Below are 15,693 nucleotides of genomic sequence, written 5' to 3'. Positions count from 1 at the left end.
TGCTATTACAGGGATGGGGACCTTAGCTCCAGAACAATAGTCCAGTAACACTAGAGAAGACCAATGCTATTAATGGGTCCTTGGCTCAAGAACAATAGACCAGTAACACTGGAGAAGCCCAATGCTATTACTTGGACCTTGGCTCCAGAACAATAGACCAGTGACACTACAGGAGCCCAATGCTATTACTGGGACCTTAGCTCCAGAACAATAGCCCAGTAACACTAGAGAAGCCCAATTCTATTACTTGGGCCTTGGGTCGAGAACAATAGTCCAGTGACACTAGAGAAGCCCAATGCTATTACAGAGACCTTGGCTCCAGAACAATAGCCCAGTGACACTAGAGGAGCCCAATGCTATTACTTGGACCTTGGCTCCAGAACAATAGCCCAGTAACACTAGAGAAGCCCAATCCTATTACTTGGACCTTGGCTCCAGAACAATAGCCCAGTAACACTAGAGAAGCCCAGTGCTATTACTTGAACCTTGGCTCTAGAACAATAGCCCAGTAACACTAGAGAAGCCCAGTGCTATTACTTGGATCTTGGCTCTAGAACAATAGCCCAGTAACACTAGAGAAGCCCAATGCTATTATTTGGACCTTGGCTCCAGAACAATAGCCCAGTAACACTAGAGGAGCCCGATGCTATTACAGAGACCTTGGCTCCAGAACAATAGCCCAGTAACACTAGAGGAGCCCGATGCTATTACAGAGACCTTGGCTCCAGAACAATAGCCCAGTAACACTAGAGGAGCCCGATGCTATTACAGAGACCTTGGCTCCAGAACAATAGCCCAGTGACACTTGAGGCCCAGATGTGTGTAATATATATATGTGTGTGTGTGTGTGTGTGTGCATTGCACATTACTGTTATTTCCTGTTTTTACTTTTACGCTGGTTCCAGCTGGAAAAATAAGCATCTATTAGGGTGGAGATTTCAGATAACATTTAACATAGAAGCTGACAAGGTGCATGGTCTCCTTACCTCATACTCTACATAGAACTTTGCTGGAGCCAGGAGTACAGGAGAGCATCAATATGTGTGTGTTTGTATATATATATAAATGTGTGTTAAGGTGTTCTAGTTGTGTTGCTTTGCATAGGGGCTCTGTCACGGGAGTGGCCCACATGACCAGCGCTATACAGACTGGTGGCAGCAGCGCCATCACCCACCACTCACACCTATGTCACTGGTGCCCTGTGCACAGACGGCTATGTAGCCTTATCCTATTCATGTGACCACAAGTCCAAAGTCCCTCCCCCCACCCTTTACCGGCCGCGCGCATTATGCCACACCTATCTCACCAATTTCCCTGTGTACCCTGTACACAGACGGCTATGTAATCTATCCTATTCATGTGACCGTGGGGCCACAGCACCTCTCCCCCCACCCCTTACCGGCCACGTGCACAGGGGCAGAACTATGGGAGACAGTGGAGGCGCCTGCCGCCGGGCGCAGCATTGAAGGGGCACCTCCTCCTTTGCCCACAATATATTCACCCCACTTAAAGCTATTTTATATGAATGTTTTTGTGTATATGTAATAGATAGATTATATAGATAGATATGCACAATATTTATTCTCCCTATTTTTATAGGGGGGGCACCAAATTATAACCTGCCTCCGGGCGTCTGGCATGAACTTACGTCACTGCATGTGCATGGTGCCACTCCTACCTCACCAATGTCACTGTGTGCCCTGTGCAGAGACTGCTATGTAGCCTCTCCTATTCATGTGACCGCGGGCCCAAAGCACCTCCCCCCAACCTTTACCGGCTGCGCGCATGAGGCCACACCTATCTCTTGCATTGGTAATGTCAATAAATTTTGTTTTTGAAATTGCTCAGCTCTAGCTTGATGGATCAAGATGAAACAAAGTGCGGGTTATTTCTATGAGTTTCCTCTATAAAATGATGCAAGTTTCATGCAAATCAGTACAGTCGTTCTTGAGCCAACTTGGACACAACGTACTTACTATATTAAGTGTATATATACAGTATATATATATAATATATATCCAAATATTCCGAAATACGGAATATTCCGAAATACCGAATTTTTTTGGCATGCCTGAGATAATAAAACCTTCGATTTTTGATGGCTTAATGTACACAAACTATGTCTAAGGCACAAATTATTAAATATATTGTATAAAATTACCTTCAGGCTGTGTGTATAAGGTGTATATAACACATAAATGCATTCCATGTGTATATTTGGGTCCCATTCCCAAGATATTTCATTATGCAATTATTCCAAAATACGAAATATTCCGTTATCCAAAATACCCATGGTCACGAACATTTTGGATATGGGAGACTCAACCTGTATGTATATATATATATATATATATATATATAATTATATATATATATATATATATATATATATAATACGTGTGTGTTTGTCTGTAATATATATATATATATATATATATATATATATGTGTGTATATATGCGTGTGTGTATGTGTATATATGTGTGTGTGCATAGATATATGTGTGTTATTTATATAGATATATATGTGTGTGTGTATATATATATATATATATATAATATATATATATATACACACACACACATACAGATTATCATAAATTTAATTAAATTATCTCCTTTACTGCAACCAGCTGTACCGTCTGTAATGTAACTATTCCTATAAATAGAGAGTATTTTTCCTTTAATACTAAGTGTTTATGAGAATGTGGTTTGTAAATTTGGCCCCAATCACCTGGGGTTCAAAACCAGACAGGGCTTTGCTTACTTTGGACACTGGATTTATTACACATTCTGTACAAATTCCACCAGTCGCCACATTTCAAACATGCACAAAAGAGAAAAAATAATAATAATAATAATATAATAAAATATGTTCAATTCAATATATAAAAAAAATAAAGTTAAAAAATCAACAACATCAAAAAAAAAAACCCCAAAACAAAACAAAAATAACACAAAAGATCTTGGCGAGTTCTGGACATAAAGTGCAACATGAAACAGGACGCCAGCAGCACAAGGATTTAAAAAAAAAATAAAAAAAATAATAAAAAAATATAACACAATAAATACATAATTCAACCAATAAATAAGGGAAGGAGGCCGCAAGGGGGGCGGCTGTGCAGTATTACAGACGGCGGGGGAGGACAGCGCTCGTGGGGTCCGGGGATATTTACAGGAAATAAATACATAACAACTGTGTGAGTCCAGAATATTCTCCGCTGCGCTCCCCGCTTTCTCTCTCTTTTTGTTTTTTTTTAAAGTAATTCTCTTCAATAGAAGTGGAAGCTCCAGTTGAGTTCTCATTGCGTACTGCGAAGAGAGGTAAAGAGAAAGGGTCAAATTAGCCTGTCTGAAATATCTGTCAATATTCATTTGCGGCAACATCACAGAATAATATCATAACAGACACACTTCAGCGCAGCAGCTGTCCAATCAGGGCTAAGGAGACAGTGTCATTCCGTATTGGACAGTTGATTTGTGGTCATACTTTGATAGACAGGGGGCAGCCTGGAGTTTAGCAATTTCCTCATACTGAAGTTCTCAGACCTTTATGGAACTCATTCTAAACTGTACTAGACACTTGCAATCTGCTCAGTAGCTGTGAGTTGCAAAAACTGACCCATATTAGTCAATAAGCCCCCTTTTTTTAAAATTTGCAGCTAGAATGCATGAAACACAGCCTGTGGCATTTACACATTAACAATAACATGAAGGAGACTTTGGCAGTCTGGACGGACGTCTCCGTAAACTATACGAGTGCAAACTATAAGTTCCCAGCTTAAACCTTGTGAAAATAAACCGCGCACAAAATGAGTGGGAGGCGCAGTAAACATCTTCCATTATATGGAGGTGAAAAAGTGTCGTTCCCGGCATATTTGGGGGGGAGACGGAATGTCTTGAAATTCTTCGTTTCTCACCAGAATTTGCATCCCGCTGTATTAGACTCAGCGGATAAATAACTGTATTATAGACGTGGTTTCCAGAGAATACTCATCCAGGATGCACTTAAATTTCACCATCTTGCTATAAAATTTGCAGCTCGTTTGGAAAGTAGCAGAAAATCTCAGCCCACGTGCGGTGGGGAGGGGGGAGGATGAATTCAACATTTAGATTAAAAGATGGTCAGCACCATGATTGGGCAGTTTAATAACCTTCCTTCTATAAGGCTGTTGCTTCAGCTATTCCTACAAATTTTATATTTAGGGTGAGATCCACTGAAAGAAATTCGAGCCCTGTGGTTCCTTAGATTGTTTCACAGACCCTCGGACAATCTAAAAAAAAAAAGGGCCTCTCAAGTCGCTCCGCTCTCCCGCCATTTTGTCTCCTCTTGATCGTTTTTGATATGAACCTAAAGCAACAACTTGCATTATGTAAAATTATAATTGTTAGATTTCCCGGACGTTGTTGAAACTGAAAGATTGTTGGGGACAATTGATGGTGGAAGGGGACGAAATCTCCGTTGCACATTGCGTTTCCTGTGTCTAAATTACCCAGTGATGTTGCAGTGATCCGTAGAGAGCCCCAATGACTGATACCAGGATCGCGGTTTCGACTATGGTACGTAACTATGGGGCGTTATTTATAAACTTGGTGCTTTGTGCACAATGCGCTGTAACCAATCAATTGTCTGCTTCCATTTTTCTAAACTGAAAAAGATAAATGACAGCTAGAAGCTGATTGGCTGGTATGGACAATAGCACATAACCCAGCAAAACTATTAAGTCAAAGACAAATATAATGTTACACCCCAATAATCCATCACTTTCTACTGACCTGATGCCGAGCTCTTCCCACCAAAGGTCTGATCCGGGTGGGTCCTGTAAACTTCCTAGCGCTGACCTTTCTCTCCTCTTCCGCTTGTCCTGCTCCTTCCGTTTGCCCGGCTTCCCTTTCTTTTTCTTGCCGGGGATCTTGGGTGGTGGGTCCTTGAAGCTGATGGCTTTATGTGTCTCTTGAGTCAGGTGACTTGTGACTCCTTCCTCCTCACCCACCAGACGGAGGGCGTTAAAGTTCTTGACGCTGGGGATGGGGCGTGGCAGCTCATCCGGAGCTGCTCGTATTTCCGCCGTGTTGACCCCCTCTATAAGGTTCTGCAGGAAGATTCTGCGGCGGAGCTCCTGCAGAGACTTGCCCTTATCATGAAGAAGCTGATGCTCGGAAACGGACCTTCGCCTGGGGGGAGGAGAACACAAGATGTCAATAGCGGGAGTGTCCAGTGGGCACAATTATATCAAGTCCCAACATTCCCTGCCGGACTCCACTTGGAGACTAAAGGCCATTACCGTAGTAACTCGCATAACTAAGTAACTATTTTCATACAATGTGATTGACAGTCGGGCACAGGTTGGGGGAGGTATCTGGGGTGTGGCGTCAAAAACGCAGGCGCTTCACAACCGTTTTCGGGGCGGGTCAGTAGGCATAGGGCTACTCAAAAGTCCAGTTATCGAAGGATCTACGACCGCAGCTGTGTCACACCACACGATCGCTCGGACTTGCGAAGCCGCAAGTGGAGGTCTCAATACATAACTTCGGCAGATGCGACATTTGCCTATTCTCGCACAGTCGCTGCGTGCAAGGACACTGCAGCGATGGCATTAGCGTCCATCTCTGAATCAGCCCCTAAATTGTCTGAAGACGAAGCAGCTTTCACTATGCAACACAACCAGGCTACATACAGTGTCACCTGATGGGAACTATTACACAAAGCGCTACAACTACTTCCCGTGCGCGGCTCACCAGCATTTCAAGTTCTGTGGAGCTTTAAGCAGAGCTGTGGGAAGCCGTGAATGAAATAACAGATACCGGGGAGGGTTCCACAGATGTTAGGGACTGTCATGTGTGGTTACACAGGATGGTCTGAAGTGTTTTCACATCTGAGGCTCACATCCCGCTGTGCTGTAAAACCCACGCGGGAGTCTCCACAGCGATCAGCCCAGAGAGGAGACAGGGTTTCAGGCCAATGTCAGCAGACACAACACAGCCAGTCTCATCTCCCCTGTTTACAGAGCTATGCCCGACCTCAGTACACTTCACACCCCTGCACATACCCACACGGACACACACCACGATAATTGCCTATCTGACGCTTTTAGTTTAGTCTAAATCCAATGTAGAAAACCTACTGTGGTGCGCCAGCTGTTGTGGAACTACAACTACCAGCATGTCCCACCAGTTACAGGTTTCCTATGGTTGGCCTGCATTCCTATACAGTCTCGGATGGGGAGTCCCTTCATTAAAGTGGATTTCAGTAACTCCCCGGGCTGCTGTCTGCTTGCAGCACTCCTGGGGTCTCCGAGCTCCTGTTGTCTTGCAGGCCCCTGCACCCTCCCTTTGCAGCTAGCCTGAGAACACAATACATCATTTATCTGTACACTGTGCCTGAGGGGGGGTACGGCTCAGTATACTGTCAGTGAGAGGCTTTCTCCCGTGCAGATATAATTACACATTTCCCGGATAGTTACATGTGCACACATGAGTCTCCTCTCCCATTACCTTCTATGTGTAACGTAAGGGGTGTCTGACAGGATTAACCTCTAACACAGTAACATCGCTGGAAAGGGGAATTGTCAAGGAGCTGCATTTCTTGGTACGGGCTAATAATATATATATATAGTGAATTAAATCTGGTAGTTTTGCAATTGAGGCAGTAGGAGAGTGGGCAGTAAGCCGGCCCGCTTTGACCGCTGTATATGCAATATATTATATATTATATAACTGCGTGAACGTTTTAGCACAGGGACGGCGCACATTTTCCAAGTATGTATGCGCAGAAATATAAGTCATTTTTAGTAATGACATGTAAATCACAGTTTGTGTTCGGCACCTATAGACTAAGCACAAAGACTTATAATTATATATAATTATATATATAAATATATATATCTCACACATGCATTATACTGTAGATATATAGAAATACAGTGGTGAGTTAATGAGGACAGAGCCAGTCACTTACACTCTGCCGTTGAGTCCCTGCGTCGGTCTCCCTTGAGCTGGGAAGGAACAACTTAGGATGAAAACCGCCAAACTGCAATGTGGGAGGAGGGTCCGCAACATCCTGAGAATAACCGAGACCTGGACAGGATGGGATGGAGATCGGATTAGACACAGAGGGACCCACTCAACTGGTAACAAGAGGCACTGAGCGCTAAGCGACATCACAAGCACAGCCCTAAACGTATGACGCCATTATAACCTCCTAATGGAAAGTGAGACCCTGAGATCTTAAATCACTGCTAGAGATAACTAGGACCCAGGGCCCAGAAACCCGAATGTCTGTCTATACACAGACCCACCATTATATCATCGTATCACTGTCCTCATATTCCTGCTACTACAACCAGAGGAAGCCGTATACAGACACTTAGAAATGATCTCTCGAAAGTAATAGCCCAGTGACTGTTATTTATTTACAAAGCCACAATGCTGTATAGCGTAATACGGCATTATAACAGTTATACAAACATCCTGCCGCCTCACGTAACACAATATAAAACGTACGACTTGGACACACCACGCAGTTGGTATCTGACCTATAGGGGACCCATAGAACAGTATGTATATAAACAACCAGGGTAAATCAAATATAACAGCGGGAGAGTGTTATGTCTCTCACAGGTCAGAACCGCAGCCAAAGAACAGCTTATTACAGCAATAAGAGGTCGTCACAACCACAAAGTCAGACAGCCTTAGAAAGGCAAGTCCATTCTGAATTAATGTTATATTATACAATCAAGGGCATATGAGAGAACGTTATGAAATGCGGAATCATTTGCTAGATACCACTAACATATCATATATAAAGTTAGTTATGAACAACATACAGAAGGGATTGAGGAGGGGGCACAAATATAGCAATATGTGGTAGATGAAGCAGCCACTTACCTGGTGAAGTTTTCCAGTACTTGCTGTCTGTGAGAATAACCTTTTACAGAATAAATAGGGGATTCCTAGAAACACAGAAAGAGAGTCCGATTATGAGACTGTATTAGGGTAAGCGGTATTATTGGCGGCAATCGCACATTCTCAGCGGGTACAACGGCCGTCTCAGGATTACACAGCAGATAAACTCCATGCCATAGCAGGGATGCCTATCTGACACAGCGCCCTGCTGGCATTCCCAGAATCCGTCAGCTTCAAGTGGGACATATTATACAAGTATATATATATTGGCAGTTTAAACAATGCATCTCATGACTGACCTGGCACTAGAAGGAGGCACTGCGAGCTGGCCATTGCCAGGGAGAGCCTTATGTGATGGGCATTTCATGGGCACTGGTTCCTAGGGCCAGTGCATTGCTAATATGGGTTAATGGTATGCCCACAGGGGGCGCCCTTGCAGCATGTTCTATCACCCACTTACACAGAGACATTAAGTGTAACAAAGAGAAGCTTCATTCCCACAGCCTAGTGGTTTCTGTATTGGTGACTTCCCAGTATAACCTTGTCTTGTCCTGTCCAGGTAGGCACAGCTGTTTCACAACGCACCCACCCAAGTCACCTTCCACCCTTAGTCACCACATAATAAAGGGGGCACCCAAATGCCCAAAAGAGTCCAGGGTGGCACATTCAGATGCCCCCACCTATGCAATGACTTTTGTTAGGTTACTCAGTATATAGCTATAATTCAGACATTGCCCCCTACCCCAGTACCACCACCACCATCACCTGGGACAGTTAGACAATTGTTGTTACACTAAAAATTGTTTTATTAATTCCCCATATCCTCTAAAAAAAAAAAAAAAAGGGCAACTTTTCCTCTAATCAGCTGCTGCCGGGAAGGAAGGAGTCTGACACTATCAGACACACAGCACATCTGCACATGCCAAACACTTCCCCGACAGCTTCCAGCTCCATTTCACAGTTAAATATGTGTAAAAAAGCTAGAAATTGCCCAAGTAACATTATATCTCCGCACAGGGCAGAGGCTCCAGCCTGTGGGGGAGTAGAGAGAAATACTTCCATAATCTATGCCTGAAAAACAATGATTATTTTAGCTGGGAGAACTTGTGGCTCTTGGATGCCGGCTCCATATGGAACAGAATCAGGCTGAGGTTTGTGGGGAGGTGAGAGGTGCAGTGAGCCCAAATTCTGACCCCAAATACACTGCTGCAACAGCGGTGCCTGTCTGACAGAAGAGGTGCTGAAACATGACAGGGACGGCTATTCCCAGCAATGACAACATGCAACAGATATTAACAATGCAGAACATATATATAACGTATACAATAAAAATGTATTTATAATACAGCACTCATACATATGTGTGTTATGGACTTTAGTGTCTAATGCCTGCTGTCATGAATTTTATATGTATATAAATATACAGGCATTAGACAAAAATACAAATACAAACGTGTGTATTAGACTCTACAATAGCTAATATAATGAGTTATATGAATTAATTAAGTTCTTTGTGTGTGTATATATATATATATATATATATATATATACATGTGTGTTTATATACTTTATACGCATACACACACATATATGTATATATACATAAACATACACACATATATATACATACATTAACACACAAAAACATATAAAATTATAAATATATAAGTACAGTACATTCTTGTACAAACAGCTTACATTAATATCCATATAGGACTGTACAGTACATTAATATCTATATAGGACTGTACAGTACACTAATATCCATATAGGACTGTACATTACATTAATATCCATATAGGACTGTACATTACATTAATATCCATATAGGACTGTACAGTACATTAATATCCATATAGGACTGTACAGTACATTAATATCCATATAGGACTGTACAGTACATTAATATCCATATAGGACTGTAGATTACATTAATATCCATATAGGACTGTACAGTACATTAATATCCATATAGGACTGTAGATTACATTAATATCTATATAGGACTGTACATTACATTAATAGCCATATAGGACTGTACATTACACTAATATCCATATAGGACTGTACAGTACATTAATATCCATATAGGACTGTACATTACATTAATAGCCATATAGGACTTTACATTGCATTAATATCCATATAGGACTGTACAGTACATTAATATCCATATAGGACTGTACATTACATTAATAGCCATATAGGACTGTACATTACACTAATATCCATATAGGACTGTACAGTACATTAATATCCATATAGGACTGTACATTACATTAATGTATATATAGGACTGTACATTACATTAATAGCCATATAGGACTTTACATTGCATTAATATGCATATAGGACTGCACATTACATTAATATCCATATAGGACTGTACATTGCATTAATATCCATACTGGACTGTACATGACATTAATATCTATATAGGACTGTACATTACATTAATTTCCATACTGGACTGTACATGACAATAATATCCATACTGGACTGTACATGACATTAATATCCATATAGTACTGTCCATGACAAAATATCCATATAGGGCTGTACATGACAATAATATCCATATACGACTGTACATGACAATAATATCCATACTGGACTGTACATGACATTAATATCCATATAGGACTGTACATGACAATAATATCCATACTGGACTGTACATGACAATAATATCCATACATGACATTAATATCCATACAGGACTGTACATGACAATAATATCCACACTGGACTGTACATGACAATAATATCCATACATGACATTAATATCCATACAGGACTGTACATGACAATAATATCCATACAGGACTGTACATGACAATAATATCCATACAGGACTGTAGTCATCCCCATTAAATATCTGAATGAAAGTTTTTGCAAACTTCTTTATGAACTTGCAAAGTGCAGACATCCCATTTGGAGCAATGCAGGAGAGTAAGTATTTGCCCCTTCCAGAAAAAAGTCCCCCTGCTGCCTCCCCCTTATTCCCCAGCCTGCACTGAGCCCCCAGCTAGCACTCCATGCAGCCCCTGCTCTTACTTGCTCTGCTCCTCTCGCCTCCGCTCACTGGCTGCCCAGCCTCCTGTCTGGAGCCTTGGAGTAGTAATCCCAGCACTAGTGTGATGTAGCTGAGCAGGGCTCCAGGAAGGGAGCTGTGTCCTTTGGCTGGGTATGAGGGGGAACTGGATTCCTTCTCAGTGAGCTCTTAATAAAGACAAAACTGTGACATCATAAACCACATTCCCCTTTTCTGCTAAACAGTCATGTTAGTTCATTGATGCTGGGACATGTGAGCCCCCCCTGCACTCCTCACATCTTACATACTGTGCATAACCACCAATGCCAGCAGCCCTGGGAGGAGTGAGCAGGTCTCTCACCTGTCACCCCTGCATCTCCCTTGCTATAATAATTAGGAAGGGGGGAAAGTTATTATTATTATTCTGTGCTCCCCCACCCTTCCCATCCACTGCACCACAAGCACTTTGCAGAACTTCCCACAAACGTGCTGCCTGTGGCACACCAGTGGTCACACAGCAAAGTGGCTGGGGATAGGAGGGAACCACAAGCTTGTGATTATAAGACCAACTATATAACCACTGTACCACACAGCTGCTCAAGAGCCTAGCCCCAACCATATACAAGGAGGGTTATACATCCTGACAGGAGCCTCTTATAGGAGCATGTCTGCACTTACGTCACTTCAGTGACTTATGATGTGGAGGATTTGTATTATTAGGGAATCACATTATCAATTATTAACAGTTATTTATATAGAGCGCACATAGTCCCTGATTCAGAGGCGCTCACTATTTGCCAGCGCTCGCTCTGAATCAGGACGGTCCGGGGGTTTTTTTCACCGGCCTCCAGGCCGCTCGCTAAGCTGTGGGTGACCACCCACAGCTTTTGCGGGCGGCCTGGCGATGGTTGCGATTATCGCGACCATTGGGCTTGCGACGATACCCTTGTGGTAGGGTCTCGTCCACCGCAAGCCCCAGTGAACTTCCTGCTCTAATACAGCAGGAAGTTCACTACTGACATCACTGGTGATGTCAGTAGGGCCGCCCACAAACGGCAGGCGTTCCTTCAGGAACGCCTCCATTTGTCCAGCCACCCCCCCTGCACGTCTACAAAACGGGGCGAGCTGTCAATCACAATCGACAGCCGCCCCATCTTGTAGTGAGTCCTGCAACGAGTGAAATTTCACTCGCTATGGGGCTCGCGCACCCACAGCGCGCTCGCGAGCGGGTCTGAATCAGGCCCATATTCCGCAAAGCTGTACAATGTGTATATCAGTCATTCACCTCAGTCCAGGCTAGGGAAGGCCATTTTACCATCGATGGCAAAATAGCAAGTATCTATTAATGATTACCAACTATGCAATGGATGGACCATCGTGGGGGCCAATCAGAACCTGGGGGTGGGGCTATATGGGTGCCAGGGGCGGAGCTATTCTCAGCGTCCAGCCACCTTGTAAAAAGAAACCATTTGGTTATGCCTAGGCATCGATGAATGGAAACCATCTGGTTCTCCCCCATCGATGGCAAAAGCATTCAACATTGGCCATATACCATCAATGATTATGAGTCATCGATGATCGATGGCCATCCCTACTCCCTGCCCCAGTGGAGCTCGCAATCTATGGGGAAGATTTAGTAAAGCTTGGAGAGAAATAAAGGATCGACCAATCAGCTTCTGTAATTTTAAGACTGTGTTTGAAAAATGACAGGAGCTGACTGGTTGGTACTTTGGGTTTTATTCAGAGGCGGCCGTACGGTCTACGACCGCACAGCCGCCTCGATGTTTGTCTAGTGTGCATGCACACGAGGGAGCCGGCTCTTTGGTGCGCATGCGTGAGACCCGCTACGACCGACAGCGCCGGTCGTAGCGGGTCTCTTTCCAAAGGGGGCGAGCTGTCGATGTTTATTGACAGCTCGCCCCATTTGGAAGGCGGGCCGGGGGGGGTGGCAGCCCAAACGGAGGCGTTCCCATGGGAACGCCTGCCGTTTGGGGGAGGCCCCACTGACATCACTAGTGATGTCAGTGGAGAGCTTCTGGCTCTGACAGAGCCAGAAGCTCTCCGGGGCTTACGACAAGTGAGACCCTACCCTAGGGTCTCGTCGTAAGCCCTGATGGTCGCGATGGTCTATGACCATCGCGACGATCACCCTAGCGGTCGTTAGAACTGTGGGTGTAAACCCACAGCCTAACGACCGAAACAGAGGTGGGCGGTCAGGATGCAAGCGACCACCCAGTTTCTGAGCGACCGCTTGCATCCTCCGACCGCCTCTGAATGAGGCCCTTTATTTCTCTCCAAGGGGCCCATTTATCATTGTATATTTGGGGTTTAATACCCGAAAAAACACCCGTTTTTGGGGGTTAACCACAAATATTAAGTTTCACCTGGATGTATAGATCCCTCCATTAACGCAGGCAGCCGCATCCCCCATAGGTCTCTATGGCAGTTGCGATGCTGCCAAATATTCCGGATATTGACCCGCGCATCTAGCCCTCCTCGGTCATGGACAACTGCGCATGCGTACGGCTCGTAATACGCATGCGCGAACCAGTCAGTGCGGTCGAAATTCATGTGCTCGCAAAATAGCGAGTGCCTGCTAATTTGAGTGACAGGATGAGGCTTTGTGGGTGGTAACAGGGGAAGGTGCTTGAAAACGGGGGGTGGAGATACGAACGCAGGCGTGCCAAACGGTCAAAACGGGCGTTTAATGGAAGTGCATAATTAACAAAGCAGCGTCATTGACCACGTCACTTGGTTGTCTTTTAGCCAGAACTGCTTGCATGATTGCGGTAGTAAAATGCTACCACAAGAATAGCGAGCAGTTCAGACGCCGTTCGATGTACTCGATTAATCTAATAAATACCGGAGATGACGTATGATGCGATGCGGCCAGGGGGCGTTTTTATCAAAATAGCGGCCGCGGGTTTTGTTCGCTTGTTCAGACTTAGAGGCGTCAACAGATCGCAAAGAGCGAGCACTTCATTTAAATAGCCAGCCCCTTTTTCAGAACGACCGTCCGCAAATAGCGTACGGCTCTGAATCAGGCCCTCAGTGCTGTGAGGTAGGAATACTGACCATTACACCAACTGGGCTACCTGATCAAAGCATGGGGCATTTACTTGTAAAATAGAGTTCACATACTTAAATAAAGGTGTCTTACTGTGCGGAGAATTAGTACTAGGGTCTCAGAACCCTTTATAATGTTGTTCCCCTTTTAAAATGTATGTCATGTGCTTCAACAAAGGTGCCTTATGATAGGATTGATATGAGGAACACACATCCCTGTATAGTGACATTCCCTTATAAGAGCATCGCACCACACATTTCCCATCCATATAAATTGCCTCCTGTAGGGATCTTTCCATTGTAACCAGGGAAGGTGTCGGAGACTTTCGCACTGGTGTCAGTCTGGTATCTGAGGATTGCCTCTGACACACAGGATACATCGGAATTTGCAGTGGGTGGATTTATGGATTGCAAGGAATTAGGGGGGAAAACACTGTACTGGCATATTTCCTCCAGCAATCACAACAGGGATGTCCGCTTTCAAGATGTCTTCCCTTTGCAGTAAACAGGTAAACAGTTTACGCAGATGCCGAGAGGGCATCATTCTTTCACAATTCAAAAATAGGATCTCCCTTTAAATTCTGTCACCAAAAAAAAAAAGGAATAAAAAATATTAATAAACAAATAAAAAAAAAACATTTTTATTTACAATATACATTTCTTTAAACTGTACAGTAAAAATATACAGTAACAATGTAAGAAGGTCAATAAAAGAAACAGCACTAAACATAAACAACACTAAAAAAAATAACTAAACAAAACATAAACTCGCTGTTCCCATATACGAACATTTTACTCTTAAACTGGATGTTCTGATAAATTCAGACAACCAGTGAAGATCAAAGGAAATGTCTTTAAGATTTTTTTTTTTTATTAAGCAACAAAGAGTATATAAACAATACAAAGTGGATATGAAAATTACAAATGGCTGCAAAGGACAAGGTGCAAAGAATATCTGAAAGTTAAGAACAAGAATATCAATGTCAAAATTCAAAAATCAATACATGTCCAATAAAATAGGAGGATCAACCTGACACAATATCAGAAGGAAATATCTTTAATTTAATTTTATATTTAATATAATATATAGCTCTGTAGCGCTGTCTTCTCCGAGCAGGAACAAAAAAAAAATATTTAGGTAACATTAATAAATAAGTAAATAACTTTATAAAAAAAACTGCAAAAGCTAACACAAGTAAAAACAATCAATAAAGCAATATATAAAAATATATAATATTACAAAAAATTTGAGGACACAGCCAGTTACACCGCTACACAGGGGTCCACGCGGATGGAGTGATCCAAATGTATCCCTCTTCACAGCCCAGACCTCCGCCCCTGTGATATCTCCTGCGTTACGAATGGGTCTGTTAATTTTACAAGATGAAGGGAACAGTATGTAAAAATGCATGTTTAAGTTTCGATGAATGTTCCCCTTACAACGTAGTATGGAGGATTTATATAAGCAAAGTCACTAAATTTGGAACATTTTTACACTCCCATTATCACTGTTCTTTTCCAATAAAGTTGTGCACGTGCATTTATACATTAATATATTAAGAGATTTTTTTTCCCTTTGCTCAGCAGATTGGATTCCGGTTGAAAGGTCGGCAGTAAAAAGGTTGATAATTTGACACCAAATGGTCGACAATCAATAGGTTGACAGGGCCGAAAAGTCGACATGGACAAA

The 15,693-nt window shown here is 43.0% G+C and overlaps 1 protein-coding gene across 1 annotated transcript; it reads right to left on the bottom strand.

The window, feature by feature from the left end:
* Positions 1–2,806: 2,806 nt before the first annotated feature.
* On the bottom strand, positions 2,807–11,181 carry PTHLH (parathyroid hormone like hormone). The gene is made up of 5 exons (XM_088476841.1): positions 10,961–11,181; positions 7,886–7,950; positions 6,957–7,075; positions 4,775–5,173; positions 2,807–3,310 (listed from the first exon to the last, which is right to left on the bottom strand). Exons 3-5 carry the CDS (start codon positions 7,055–7,057, stop codon positions 3,301–3,303), a joined length of 510 nt encoding a protein of 169 aa, XP_088332967.1. The 5' UTR covers positions 7,058–7,075; positions 7,886–7,950; positions 10,961–11,181; the 3' UTR covers positions 2,807–3,300.
* Between the last annotated feature and the right edge of the window lie 4,512 nt (positions 11,182–15,693).

The sequence above is a fragment of the Taudactylus pleione genome, unplaced genomic scaffold (assembly GCF_031769625.1).
Source record: "Taudactylus pleione unplaced genomic scaffold, aTauple2 ptg000196l, whole genome shotgun sequence".
Classification (NCBI taxonomy): Eukaryota; Metazoa; Chordata; class Amphibia; order Anura; family Myobatrachidae; genus Taudactylus; species Taudactylus pleione.
The sequence above is the reverse complement of the archived record's forward strand: the minus strand, read 5'-3'. Positions and strand labels throughout refer to the sequence as shown.

What these genes read in the sequence shown, in the direction of transcription:
- PTHLH (XM_088476841.1), bottom strand. Translation starts at nt 7,057, where the DNA reads ATGTTGCGGACCCTCCTCCCACATTGCAGTTTGGCGGTTTTCATCCTA. An exon ending in CAGGGACTCAACGGCAGAGT is followed by an intron (nt 5,174 to 6,956) that starts GTAAGTGACTGG and finishes TCCTCCCCCCAG; the next exon opens with GCGAAGGTCCGTTTCCGAGC.